The 14,488-nt window shown below is 42.4% G+C and overlaps 1 protein-coding gene across 17 annotated transcripts in view; it reads right to left on the bottom strand.

The window, feature by feature from the left end:
- Positions 1–230: 230 nt before the first annotated feature.
- Positions 231–14,488, bottom strand: part of TTLL4 (tubulin tyrosine ligase like 4) — a 31,192-nt gene continuing 16,934 nt past the window's right edge. For 8 of the 17 annotated variants that reach the window (XM_083497601.1, XM_083497611.1, XM_083497614.1 and 5 more), the window contains 11 exons: positions 14,110–14,192; positions 13,558–13,686; positions 12,701–12,823; positions 12,271–12,369; positions 11,691–11,825; positions 11,114–11,251; positions 10,261–10,363; positions 9,068–9,278; positions 6,587–6,657; positions 5,941–6,023; positions 3,875–4,294 (listed from right to left, as the gene is read on the bottom strand). In XM_083497601.1, coding sequence (XP_083353727.1) covers positions 4,141–4,294; positions 5,941–6,023; positions 6,587–6,657; positions 9,068–9,278; positions 10,261–10,363; positions 11,114–11,251; positions 11,691–11,825; positions 12,271–12,369; positions 12,701–12,823; positions 13,558–13,686; positions 14,110–14,192 — 1,329 coding nt within the window. In that variant the 3' untranslated portion in view covers positions 3,875–4,140. Of the gene's footprint in view, positions 1,969–3,874; positions 4,295–5,940; positions 6,024–6,586; positions 6,658–9,067; positions 9,279–10,260; positions 10,364–11,113; positions 11,252–11,690; positions 11,826–12,270; positions 12,370–12,700; positions 12,824–13,557; positions 13,687–14,109; positions 14,193–14,488 lie in introns of those variants that run through there. The other 9 variants (XM_083497615.1, XM_083497604.1, XM_083497607.1 and 6 more) reach the window with 4 other exon arrangements.

The following is a 14,488-nucleotide window of genomic DNA, read 5'->3' as shown; positions in this document are numbered from 1 at the left end:
CTCTTCTTCCTCTCTCAAGAATTTAGTGTTGACAGCAGAAACTCACATGACTTTCCAGGGTCTAAATATCAACCTGGAGAAAATTTGCTTGTACAGTATTTCTTAGATAAGCAAACGTGCTTAGTGGCAGCTTAGAGGAGCAGGGCTCACCTAGACTCAAAAATCCCTAAAGCACTCAAAATTACCTTTACTGCCACCCAAGTTATATCACAACAGTCATGACCACATACTTGCACTTGAATCCTTTATTTTGTTTTTTAAAAAAATATCTTTAATTTAGCAGTGTGAGTTAAATTGGACTCATGGCATCCTTTTGAAAATGTATATCCTCCTCTGGATCTTTCCGATGCACACTTCAGAAGACCCAAACAACCACTAGTGCCCTCCGTGCAGCAATAAATTAACCACTGACATTTCACTCTGAGAAGAATAAATCCATCTGAAGAAGATAGTTGTGTTAAGCAAGCTGAGACAGCAGCTACTCAAGCTTCAAATCCCGAAATGTGGAAGGTGCTGGGATGGCTTCTTCTCTATCCCAGAGCAATCTTCTTCCATTCCTGAAACACTTATGCAGAATTCTATGCCCTTCTGCATAGGGTGGCTCCTCACAAGTCATAGCACATCTTTTTGTTCCTCTCGGTATCAAGCTCTATAGCACACTGCTTGGAGGATCCACCTTAGCAAGATAAAACCACCCAATGAGGCTTCTGTTTACTGCAGTAGTTTGCTTTAGGGGGAAAAGAAAACCACCAGGACAAGGAAATAAATTCATTACAAAGCACTACATAGGAAGTTACCTTATACTGAGTCAGACCATTGGTCCATCTACCTCAGCACCGTTTATGGTGACTTGGCAGAGGTTCTCCAAGGTTTCAGCCATGAGTCTTTTCCACCTTTTTTGGGAACCTGGGATTTTGTGCATGCAAAGCATATGCATATGCTCTACCACTGAGCTGAAGGGTGATAATTTGGCCAGAAATGCAATGCCTTTTCCCTAGATCTCTTGAGTTCCACCAATTTACATTGAGCGATCCATGACATTTTGTGCAGAGTAGTACCCACCTAAGGTTCAAATACTGATGGGGCATGGGGGAAGGAGAGAACCAGCAATGCCTGTTAATACCAGGAAGCAGAGATAGCTGTGTAGACCACATTGGAGGAGTGCTGAACACCTGTTTGCTCGTAATTACTCAAGTCAGGAAGGGCGGGTGGTGGTGGCAAGAGTATAAGGCGACTCAGGGAGACGGCCAGCTGGGAGAATTCTTTAGGACACTCGAAGAGGCCTCTCCACTTTCACACTTCTACACAGCTAGCTCTTTTAGGTCATTCAATACAATCCTAGGAGTCAGGCTAGTTCACAGAAGATTGTCGCTATGAGATTTGAGAGGGACACATTAGGCACCAACCTCCTACAGAGCCCAAAGAAGGGACATGACACTCAGTTTTCAGTAGGGGACAGTTAAATAAAACCTGTTGCAAGGCTAGGACACATAGGTTGGTTCCTAAAAGAGGATTCAAAATGCAAGCCTTCATTTTTGTGTACCAGGCTAACAGGGAGAGAAGTTTTAACCAAGTTAAAACTGAACATATATTGAGGATGTTTGCAGTAGGAAGCCAACTCTCCCTCTACCCTTGTTTCAGCACCTGCCTGGCTTGGCTTATAAAAAGGGCATAAGAAATTAAAACAAAAATTAAACACTCAAATCTCCTAAAGAATTAGACTGTCTTCTGTTGGCTTTTTGGAGAAAAGGCTGTCTCGCAATAGAGATTAGTGCAACACACCCTTCCCCTCTGTTTACAAAGCTTTGCAGGGAAGGTTGATAACTGTCAACTGATGAAGCTAGTAGCCAGGAACATATAGAATATGAACTTGGAAGAAGCAAGCCGTCTCCACTTCTATCTTCCCAACCTCAGCGACAGCCAAGCTGGCTAAGAGAAGAGCCAAGCTGGAGAAAAGTTATGATGAATCTGAAGGGGATGGAAATAACAAGCCAAGGGGAAAAGAAGCTTTAATTCAGGGGATCATGCCATAAAGGTCTCACCAAGATAGATACCTGTGTTAATACAGCCAGTGAAGTAAGACAGAAATGAAGTAAGTCGCTGTCTGCAAGGCAGACTCTGAAATGATTTCTAGCAACTCATTCCCTGGCATGATGCAAGGAGAGCTGCTGCTTCTACTGCTAAGGCCCCAGGAGAAAGCACAGCTACATCCAGTGTGCCTGGCTTGGCTTCCAACTCTATGTTTCCCAGCTTTTCTGCTCTTAAGAGCTTAGTCACTGAGGTTACTTAGGATAAGCATATGACAGATGTAATAAGAAAGAGGTGCCCTGTTGCTTTGGTGTTATGTGCTCCGGGGAATCTCACACCCCTCTGCAATGACTTGAACCACTTTAACAATAAATGCACACTGCATCTATATTCTAGATTACAGCTGCTGTATCCAGTTGTATCCAGGAGATTTCCAGGACTGTGTGATTCATAAATACTGCCCTGACCAATGGAGAAGCAATCTATTTGGAGAGATGCACTGTAGGAATGATGCCTTCCTTTTTCTGGCCATTTATATCACAAGTAGTCACCTAAGCACATCTCACCACCATAGTGAGAAATACTTACAGGCATTTGGAATATCATTACTGCTACATGGAAAAAATAGAAGACTGCACAGAGTGATGCATGCCTCATGCTGTCCATAGCATCTGACTGTGTGTGTGTGTGTGTGTGTGTGTGTGTGTAAAATGAGACAAAAGGACTCCTATCCTTCATTAAACAGAAATATTTCTTGCAGCCAAAGTTGCTGAGTTCACCCTCAAGGCTCAGAAATTAGCAGCTTCCTGCACGTGGTGTCTGAGTACAGGCAGGAAATGCTCCTAAGTGTGTAGGTATCAGGAGTCAAGTAGAGCAAGAGATGCATCTATCAGTGCCCGGGGATCAGGACAGCAAATGGCCCTTGCTGGCTGTAAGTGCAAGTTTACCAACATATTCCGGACATACGCACACAACTGAAAAGTGTACCCAAAGCTGGGATCCAGTACCAGATTCAGATTAGGAGTAAAGTATAACAAGTGGAGAAAAGGCAGAATTCTCCAGCAGCAGGGAGAAGGCACTGACTGATGAGAAATAACACTGACTGAGGCTGCAGTACTTAAAGCAAGAATTATACAGCCAAGCACCACTTGGGCTAAATTATAGTCTTCTTTAGGGGTAAAGAACTGGAGAGTGTTCTAGGGTGTATATGAATGCTAGGAGGATTAACACAGATAACCACCTGACCCTAAACCAGAGAGGAACAAGAAGCAGCCACCTTAGCACACCTTTTTCTGAGTCCCAGCACAAAGCTAGAACCCACCACCAGTGCTTAAGCTACACAGTTGTGCTTTGGACCAGCACACTGCAAAATCTGCTTCTCCAGAATAAAAAGTAAGTAGAAAATACCTTCCATAACTAAAGTCCATCAGGAAATCTGTACCCAGGAACTAAGTAAACATGGGTGTGTACCTAGAGAATAAGAATATTCAAGGACTCCCCACCACCTCCCTCACTGTTTAAGCCTCTTTCTCTTATGGCCATGCACCAGAGAGTTTATGAAAAAATCTGCCTGATTTACTGGTGTTAAGCCATTCTAAAGTTTGTTTTCCCAACTGATCAGCTAATTAGGAATTTGTGTCATGTTGTGAATACATGGGTTATTATGTCAATTGCAAACATGCAATTGCCTCATGGTAGCAGCTCATTTCACAAATGGTCATTGAGGTTGTCAGTGTCTGGCGAAACCTAGCATGTCAGCACTTAACAGCAAGAGGCACTTAAGGATCAAGTGGTGACGATCATGGCAAGGTCAATAAACTATAAGGAACTCACACTAAAAGTTAAATAGGTTTTCGAAGCTTCTGTGTTTAGCAACTTCCTTTGTCATAAAAAAAAAACTATAAACAGAGCATTTGTCCCTTTTAACCAAGTTAAACATCTCCTCTTCGACTCAATTCCCTTTCCAAAAAAAATAGTTCTACGTGGGCGTGCCGGACGAAAGGTCCTCCCATCCTTCCATGCTGGCTCTCCTAGCTTCCGTTGAGGTAGGTCATGTACGCCCCCTCCTGAGACCATAAGGAAGGGGAAGTTGGCCACTCACTCAGTCCCCTGTCACTTCACTAGGCTTGAGTTGCTGAGGGTCCGAGGGATTGTGGGTTTCTTGAGACTTCCAGCTGTGTATTTAATCTGAGGTAAGCTTTGAGTGCAAGGGTTTGGCTCAGAGCTTCGGACTGGCTCCTCCCCATCTCGCTGGACAAGGATTTTGCTGTTGGGAAGAAGACAGAACTTGAGAGAGAGGCAGATCTGTCTTGCAGCACAGAATGGAGCACAGACAGAGAGAACCACTTTCATAGCATATCATTTTCACCCGTCTGAAGGAAACAGCAGTCTACTACTACTACTATTACTACTACTGTGTCATCCCTGTATTTGATGGGAAAGAAGGATTTAGGGCTTATGGCTCACCACTGCCTAGGCCTGATTACCACAATGTGCTGTACCTCGGCCTGCCTTGAAAACAGTCTAGAAACTTCAGCTGCTCCAAAACAAGGCAGCAACATTGTTAACAGGGAGTGGCTGAAAAATTCTATCATGCCTGTGCTTTGCTATCTACAGTGGCTTCTAATCTATTCCAGGGGACAATTCAAAGTGCAAGTATTAACTTTTCAAGCCCTAAAACAGAGATGGAGAATCTGTGACCCTCCAGATGTTCTGGGACTAGAACTCCAATCATCTCTGACCATGGGCCATGCTGGCTGGAATGAGACAAAGGCCAACAACAACTGGAAGGCTGCAGGTTCTCTATTGCTGCCCTAAATAACCTGGGGCTAGGTTATCCGAAGGACTATCTCCTCCCATATATACCCAGCCCAACCTGAAAATCATCTTTAAAAGTCCACCCCTGCCAAGTGAGGTTAGGTGAGGCAGGTGCCAACTTTTCAGTGGCCATAGGTCAAGGCCTTTTATTCAGCTAGGCTTTCCTACTTAAAAACACGGTCAAAACATGTGGTTGTTGTTTTTTAGACATTGGGTACTACTGGTTCCTCCGCTGCTGGTTTTATTTTGAAGTTTTAGCTTTGTTTGTGATTTTGTGTTCATGTTGTTTTTACATTTTACATGTGTGTGTTTTTTAATGTACACTGCCCAGAATACTTAGTGTTACAGGTTAGTATAAAAATGCTACAAATAATTATTTATGTCAGATATTTACCGAAGTAAAAATAAGAAAGGCTAAGACAACGGCCTGGTTTGAACTTAACACGAAATCCTAGCTTGTAGCTACATGATCGAAGCTGCCTGACCATACATGGGCTCAGGGCTACTCAGGGAAAATTAAGATTGGCACTGTATCCAGCCTCCATGATTTCTTTTAAAGCAGGAGTTGCAAGTCAGAATGGCAGAAAAGTCTCACAGCCACTGCAGAGTGCCTCAGTGGGCACCACACTGAAAAAGCCCAGTTGAAACTATCTATAGTTTGCCCTTACTGGATATAATGATTAACCACAGTTAGTTTAAACCCAGAAGCAGATGCTTCTAATTTAATCCTCTGGCACATCCTAACAGGGGCAGAAAGTAGCACATAAGCAGTTAAGACCACGTTTGTTAAAAGGGTAATATATCAGGAGAGGGAAGTAAGAAATGTAAAGGTGGCATATAAATAACAAAGAAGAGTTTCCTTTCTCTCCATCTATTCATGAGAAGGTTAACAGCCAAAAATGCATTAAAATGCATTAACCATGGCTACAATCCTACACACAACCACCTGGGAATAAGTCCCATTGAACGCAGTGGGGATTACTTCAGAGCAGACTTGCAAAGAATTGCACTATAAAGGAATGAATGAAAAATCATGGACAAACCCCAACTGGAAATTTATTGAGATATAACAGTGGCTGGTTCTCGCAATCTCACCTGGTTCTGCCTAATTCCATCTTGCTCAAGCCATTCACAGGGAGTTCATTCTTCATATAGAGGTGGGATCTTGGAATTGACCACTGAAGTTGAGAGAGTGCAGAGTTAAACAGCTAGTGAGGGGGCTACTAAATGTTCCTTTCTTATCTCCCAGCATACCTCAAACTTAGTGAAGCAAAGAGAAGGTGCTGCAGGCCAGTAACACAGCCACAAATATAGAGCCACTTAATTAGTAACAAGGTTTCGCCCTATATGATGCACTTTTCCCCCTCCAAAAATGAAGGGGAAATGTGTGTGCGTCCTATGGGGCGAATGCAGGCTTTTGCTGAAGCCTGGAGAGCGAGAGGGATCGGTGCGCACCGACCCCTCTCGCTCTCCAGGCTTCAGGAAGCTATCCGCAAGCCTTGCGAGTCTGGCGGGAGTTGCCGCCGGGCTCGCAAGGCTTGCGGGCAGCAGCCTGTTCTGGGGGCTGCGGGGGGGGGGGGAAATAATTTTTTTTATTCATTCCCCCCCCCAAAAAAGGAGGTCCGTCCAATGGGCCAGTGCGCCCTATAGGGCGAAAAATACGGTAGTTCTGATTGGCACCCTCATGAAAAAGCAGAACAAATTGAAGGTATGAGGAAAGGCAAAGAGGGCCCACCCTTACCATCACTGTGGATTCTGTCACCACTCCATTATGAAAGCCTTTGTGACACCAGTTTCTGAGCAGATCCACCCCTGCAGAAAGGAACACCACAGAACGAATGCTAGTTCACATGTGAAATATTGAGGGCTATTACTAAGCAATTGCCCTGGTTGTAAGAAGGCAGTGGGTACAAGTAATGTAGGGCCTTGATACTGAGCAACCCAAACACACACGTGCGCGCGCACACACACACACACACACACAGGTTTAAAAATCAAGCTGCAATGGTATGATGCTCATTTGAAAAGTTTGTTGAGAGTGCTGGAACTGATTAGAGACTTTGGAGAAGTGGCAGGCTTTAAATCGAATACCATTAAAACAAAATTGTTGGTGAAAAATGAATCAAATGTGGCAAAGGAGGAGTTAGAAAAAACATTGGGCCTAAAGATATGCAATAAAGTAAAATATTTAGGTATTTGGATTACCCCTAAAAATATAAATATGTTTCAGGATAACTGTATGAAAATTTGGCTCGAGATCCAAAGAAATACGGAGATATGGTATTTCCAAATTTTTATGGTCAGGCAAAAGACCTAGAATCAAACATTTAATTCTAATTGACATAAAAGACCTGAAACCTACCTGACCTGAAACTGTATTATGAGGCGGCCTGCCTCACCTGGTTAAAGGAGTGGTGTACGTTGCAGGACCCAGACCTCTTAGACTTGGAGGGATATGATAATCGATGGGGATAGCATGCATACTTAGCGTATGGGAAAGCAAAAGTTCACAGGAACTTTTCAAACCACATTATTAGGAAATTCCTATTGATGGTTTGGGAGAAGTATAAAAACCTGCTCGAACCAAAGTTTCCCTGGTGGATCTCGCCAATAGAGGCGAAGGCGGTTAAGAGAAAAAATACCCAGGGACCCTGGCCAATGTATAAAGTACTTCTAAAGGAGGAGAATAACCAATTGAAATTAAAAAGCTTCGGGGAAATAAGAGGGTGCATTGTTGATTGGTTTCAATATCACCAATTATTTGAGACATTCAAAATTGATAGACAAAAGGGTTTCTCCACTGAGACTTCCAGATTTGAATCAGATTTGGTGAACTCCAGAATTAAAACACTTTCTAAAGTATACTGACTCCTCCTTGACTGGGAAGTCAAGGAGGAGGAGGTGACAGCGGCTATGATTAAGTGGTCACAAGATTTTGGGTACTCAATATCAATGAAGAAGTGGAAAATAAATTGGAATTTTACAGCTTGCTACTCTCTGAGCAAGAATTTTTTTTAAATGCAGCATCGGTGGTATTTAACCCCCTGGAAATTGTCCAAGATGTTCAAAAATGTCCCCAATAATTGCTGGAGGTGTAAAGAAAAACCAGGTATTTTATTCCATATGTGGTGGCAGTGTAAAGAAATCAAGGTGTTTTGGGAGGATATCCACATAGAATTGGAAAAAATGTTTAAAATATATATTAATAGTAAATGGGAAGCTTTCCTTTGGGAATCACAGACTCAGATATTCCTAACAAGGCTTAAGAGATCTTCTTATATGCTACGGTCACAGCAAGGTTTCTCAATGAGGCAAATTGGAAAAGCAATAAAGTCCCGTCAAGATTAGAATGGATTCAAAAAATGGCTGAATACGTGGAATTAGATAGCATGTCAGAAAAGATAAAAAATAAACCAAAACAGGTACTTATCTCAAAATGGGAAGTTTTTAAAATATACTTGAAAAATAATAGTAGTTTAAGGTCATACGCAGCGTTTGAATAATTTCAGTAGCAGCGGTAAAATGTGGTAAAACCAATGAATGGATTAAGGGATATTGAAATTCAACAAAACTAGTTATGCATTGGCAGCGAACAATTAATACAGGATCTGTAATACTGAATAGACGGGAAGTCTGGCGTATAGAAGAAGACCACTTTTATTTTATGTATTTTATGTGAAGGTTATTAGTTGATGTATTTATTCTCTTTTTTTCTTTGGTGGTGATGGAATTTATTTTCTTTTTCTGTATGGTGTTAATGTGGACGGTAACAATAAAATTTTAAGAAGGGGAAAAAATGAAGATGGTGAACTTCTTCCTGGTCTATTCTATGGAATTATCTGGATACACTCAAGAGAAGCAGGTAACACTGATGAACAGGAAGGCTCTGGGTAAGGGTGTGGGCTTAAAGATAGCCAATAGAAACCAATGAAAGGACAAAGGGGTGGGCAAGAATAAAGAGAGACTTCTGGCCTAAAGCCAAAGATGTGGCTGCAAGGTGTGGGGAGTGGGGAAGATGACACAAATGTCCCAGCAAGAAGCAACACTCAAACCACACTGGCAGCCTGTAAGGATGACAGATAATAATGCTTTGGGAAAGAGCACAGACAGCTCTGGGTTGGAAAGCAAGGTATGCATTCTACTTATAAAGGGCTGGTCCAAACAATTAACTGCTTATCCTAGAAGGGAACTTGCAGGAAGGAGGTGATGGGAATTGCTTTACCTTTGACCTTATTCACGAAATATTTCAGCTCCCACTGGGAAGTAAGGATGTTGTAGTATCGCGGCTGCTCAAAGAAACGTAGGTAGTGCATGGAGAAGCGCGAGGGGAAAACTCGCTCAAACTGTCCACGTCGAGCGAATTCATCCTCTGTCTCTACTAGGACACGTACATCATCTGGTGTTAGAACATCTAGGATGGTGGAATAGAACTCCTGCAGCCAAGATGGACAAGGAAACACCTTGGTTTTCCAGGAGGTAACTGCACAAGTCTACATGCATGCCACTTTCGGTCCTCTAAAACGACTATGATTGCCACTCTAGGATGGTGGCCACGCAACACATATTCCCCTCCCACAGTGACAGCAGTGGAAAGACAGAAGAGAGATATCCAAATAGGAATTTGTTGGGGGGTGGGTGAAGAAGAAAAGGCAGGGTTCTTGGTTATGGTTCCCAAATGCTTCTTGTACCCCTTGAACAAACTAAACCAAAAAGCATGTGTGTAAGTAAGAAATGGGAAATCTTACTGCTTCAAGGCACACCCATTATAACAATGGCAACCAGTGGCTATGGCCTATTGGATCTTAGCTATAGTTTGTAACATTTTCTTAAGCTATGCTGTGTGTTTGATGGGCTTAAGGTTTAACTGTGAATACAGTTGAAATACAGGTCTTTATAACTTCCACACTTAGCCAAATCATATCCTATATGTCAAAATACAACCTCCTTCAAATACCAGTCCTTCTGTGAATAAACAAGCACCTCCTCCTTGTGTGTGGATGCATCTTACCTGCATCTGACACATTTACTGCCAGAAAAAGTGCTTGGTTGAACTCTTAGGCACTCCCCAAGCCAAGCGATTGTAATGATCATCTGCTAGTACGAGTCAATATTTCAGTGTAGCTACCTCTATGCTTTGCAACTCCCTGTCTAGTAATATTAGGCAGGCACCCTCACTATACTGTTTTACACCCCTGCTAAAAACTTTTTTTTATTTCCGCAAGCCTAGCGAGAAACATAATTTAGTTGTGTATACTAGTTTGATGATTTTATATTGTTTTATGCACACTACTTATGGTTTCATTTAATTAAACAGTTAATGACATGATTCAAAGAAGAGTGGAGAACTCCAGCCCAAACATGCATGAGATCTCAGAATGAGGGCAGAGTGTTTGGGGAAGGCATGTTCTCGCCTACCTGATCAGGCACTTTTGAGGTCAGATAAAAAGCTCTTTTCGTTTTCTCAGAAGTGAACAGCTCCAGAGATGACTTACTCTTCTCCTTTGCGACACTATTCAAACTGGGCACAGCAATAATTAAAGTTAGTACAGAGAGAGTTAGTCAGTGCCCTCAATTCAGCCACCTATAGCCAGAACCATAAGCAATTGGCAAGCTATACTCTGTTAAGCCAAAAGAAAGCAAAAAAGCCTCAAACGATCCATGGAGTCATAGATCAAGGATGGGGAACCTTAGGCATGGGGGCAGTGTGCAACCCTCCAGCCCCTCCATCTGGGCCCCAGGACTCTTCCCAGGCCATGCTCCCTTCCCCAGGCCCCATCCCTCACCAGCCTGCTTCATGCTTTCCCTAACCTGGTGCCCTCCAGGTGCTTGCTGCCACCCCTGACAGCTATTGTGGCTGAGCTGAGTTGAGGAGCAATACACAATTCCAGCTACTGAAGCCTAGTATTCCTGGCAATATGTCTGAGATCACCACCATTGCTCAGCTTCCAAGGTTGAACGAGGTATTGCCCGGGTATTTTCAAGCCCATTTTGCAATTACATGGACCAGAAACTTGCTTTAAAAATAACAAAAGCAGAGATTCTTTGGATGCTTAATTCAGTTTCTGTACGAATAGCGTGACTGAATAAAATGCATAGTCCTACATACAGGCTACAGCTATGCTTCTGTGCTATAGCCACCATACTATTGCCACAACAACTTTTCGTCTCAGTCTTCCCAACTCAGGCCTCCTCACTCCCCTACTGAACAACAACAATGCAAAAGATGGAATGCCCAGTAAAGCTTCTCTTTCTGAGTTTGATCTCTAACCTAGTTGTGGAGCTGCTGGCACTTCCAGAGGGTGAAGCCACATCATCTGTGCTTGGCAACAGAAAACCAGCCAAATTAAGGGCATCTCTGACCATTTGACCCTTGATGCTCACATCCAGAGGAGAGTTTGAATGAAGGCTGCAAAGAGAACAAAACCTTGATTGGACAAGCCCATCTTCATGTCTTTGGCCCTAGCTTTTGGCATTTTAGATAGCTGTTAAGTTTGATTTCCAAAAGACTGAAAGGAGGAACTCGATCTCCAAGGCAAGACAACCTTTCTCTCTTTTAGTATCCCCTCCCCCACCACACCCACATGCATACACAAAACACAGACATACCTACCAATCAGAGACACACTGTGTGATCCAGTTCAATGTAAGTGTTGCCTCCCTCACATTAAGAGATGGAAGCCATCAGCACATGAAGTAAGGCATTGGCAAAACAGACTGCATGCATCTGTGCATATAGGCCTAGCATGCATCTGTGGGACAAACTGGAGGTAAAGGGTGCTCTTGAAATTGTAGTGAAATGCACCAAGTCAGAGCGCAAGCTGAAAGGTGCACCATGCACAACTTACCTGGGGGAAATATTGACTTCCAGAATCCATGGCTTAAGGTTCTCATCCAGCATGATATCAAACCCGAACAGCTCATGGCAGCAGTAAGGGCGTCTCACATACATCTTCACGAGATTGATTATGTAGGGCTCTGATCTAGAAAATGAAACATGTGCTAGGTTGTTCCTGAGCAGCAAAACTAGCATCTTATGCATCATCTTATGCCTCTTATGCATCACTCTAGCCAGGCATATGGTACAAGCATGCCACAAAAACAGGGCTTCAGCAATACCTTCCCCACATGGCTCAGATGAGAGCCTGATGAAGACAGCACATGACCCTTCCTTGCTTCAGGTTATTAAGATCCAAACAAGATACTTTTGGGGCCAAGGAACAATCAACAACCCTCGAGAAACAACACAATAGGAGAATCTGATTCCAGAAGCACAAATCAGAAAGAAAGAAGCAAAGATAAACACTTGCTCCAAACATCTGCAAACATCGGTACTCATCCCTAGCTAATGGATAAGATGACCCGTCAAAAAGAGGTCCTCCTGAAAGCAAAGGGCTGGGGGGAACACAACTAGATCCTGAGACTTACGCAATGATGGTTTTGACAACAATGTCTTTTATCTTCTCCCAGATGACTTCACTGTCAACTCCTTTCTGGGCCAAATAACTCCAAAGTGCCTTCAGTGCCCTGTGGAGACAGAACAGAGCATACAAGTGCATTAGGGTTGCCCCAGATAGTGTTATTAACTCCTCTCCCCCCATCTCTGAAGGAAAAAGGCAACATGAACCCAGAACCAACCATGTTTTTAATGTAATTTTATATAAACCAATTATGAGACCTTTCTTTTTTGATTAAGTGGTCTATACATTCTGTTTAATAAATGAAAATAAAGTCTCTTTCCTATGGAAACAGTAGGGCCACATCTGGGCTACTCAGGACTAAAGAGGTAAGACAACATAAGCCAGTCAAGAACATAACACATACAAAAGGATTCTCTTTCCTGCTCATCAATACCCACCACTTGTGACCCTGACATGCAGTTTCATCTGTATTCGCTTTGTATTCAATATTCTTCTTGTTGATACTGTAATTAGTCAAGTGCATGTACTTGTTGTTGAGGCTCTTCACAGAGGGGGAATATCTGAGGTGAAGGAAGAACAAAAGTTTACATTAAGTAAGGAGACATCACTCATCAAAATGAAATGGCAAGAAGAGGGAGGAATGCTAGCAGTGTGGGAGCTAAAAGAGAGAGGCACACACACCAATCTTTAAGGATCTCCTCTAAGCTCCAGTCTAGTATGTGTGCACATGTGTGTGAGAATGAGAATGAGAATGAATGTGTGTGCTCCACAGAGATATGACTGGTTTAACAATTCAAATTGTTAATCATCAAGAGTTGCTCTGACTTGAGTTATTCGACAACTTTGTCAGTTAACTAAACATCCAGATGCTTAGGAATTTCAAGTAATTATAATCTATCTTATTATTTTAACTTTTGTATGTTTTAAAGTACAGCTGTAATTTTTTTCTTGATTTTCTTGTTTTATCTTTTTGTAAACCATTTTGAGGTTTTTTAAACAATCAAGCAGTGTGTAAGTTTTATGAAATAAATAAAATAAAATAAATAATTTAATAATTGGCTATTTTAAAAGCACACAGACTCAGCTACACAGTGCAAGCAAATAATTGGTTCTCAATAGTCACTGCTTAAACCAAAAGGATGTGCACAGGCTGCCATACAAATGACACCTGCAACCAATAGTCTACTGTTTTCAGAAAACATATTTAATCTGCTATTCATGAATCTCAGCTGGTCTTCTGACAAGCAGTCAACCCAACCCTCTTTCTGAGGTTACCAATTCATAGGAAACCTACTTGCAGCTGGCAAAACGAACAAGTCCATCTTTGAACAAGTAAACCCGAAGTGGATCATAGCATGTGACGTAAACATAAATCCTCAAGTCGAACTTGCTTCCACCTATGAGGTAGGGTTTATGTAAGTACCTGTAACAGAAAGACAGGTGAGCATACAGGAACCACATCATAGAGTAGCCCAGAGATTTAGTCTCAAGAATTTCAGGATATTGTCACTAGTGGAGAGGCTTGATGGAGATGGTTTCTGTCCCTAAGGGGTTTGAGAGACTGCTGATGAAATGCCAGCTTTCTCAACAAATGCTACTCCTTGCCACAGCAAAAGGTCTACTTTAGCCATATTTCTGAACCCATGTCAATATCGTAGCAGTTCCACAATTGCTCTTTAGCTGGAAACAGAAGCAAAAGAAACAAACTCCACAGAACAATGTAAAGTTTTACAACGGCAGAAAGCATAATCAGAAACAAGCTGGTTCTTTGATACCTTAAGATATTAAAGCCAATCTTTCGTTTGCAGGGTGGGGAAAGACTGGCAGGGCAGGGGGACTTGCTTACCTTTGCACCAGCAGTGGCCTGCGCTTGGGCAGCTGGCTCCACTTATGGATGACCTGAATGCCGATGCCTCTAGCTGATGCTGGCTAAAGTGAGTGAAAGACAGAGAGCGATGTTCACATTGCATCCATTTGCTGCTATCCTACAATTCAAAGCTGGAACATCCGATTATAGTCTGGGAAGGTGGGGTACATGAAAGGAATTTGTTTTAATACTATCGGTCTTAAGACAAGCCTCCAAAGAAGCAGCATCACAAAAATCTCAATGTAATTTTAAAGTTCAGCAGTATGTTAAAATCTATTACTGTGGCAGCTTTTTCAAAGATTGAACATGTCAGCAAAGACTTTTTAAGTCAATAAAAGCTTTGTACATTCACAAGTTG

Source organism: Podarcis liolepis (assembly GCF_965112155.1).
Source record: "Podarcis liolepis genome assembly, chromosome: 1".
In the NCBI taxonomy this organism is placed as follows: domain Eukaryota; kingdom Metazoa; phylum Chordata; class Lepidosauria; order Squamata; family Lacertidae; genus Podarcis; species Podarcis liolepis.
This window is presented reverse-complemented; position numbering and strand designations above follow the sequence as displayed.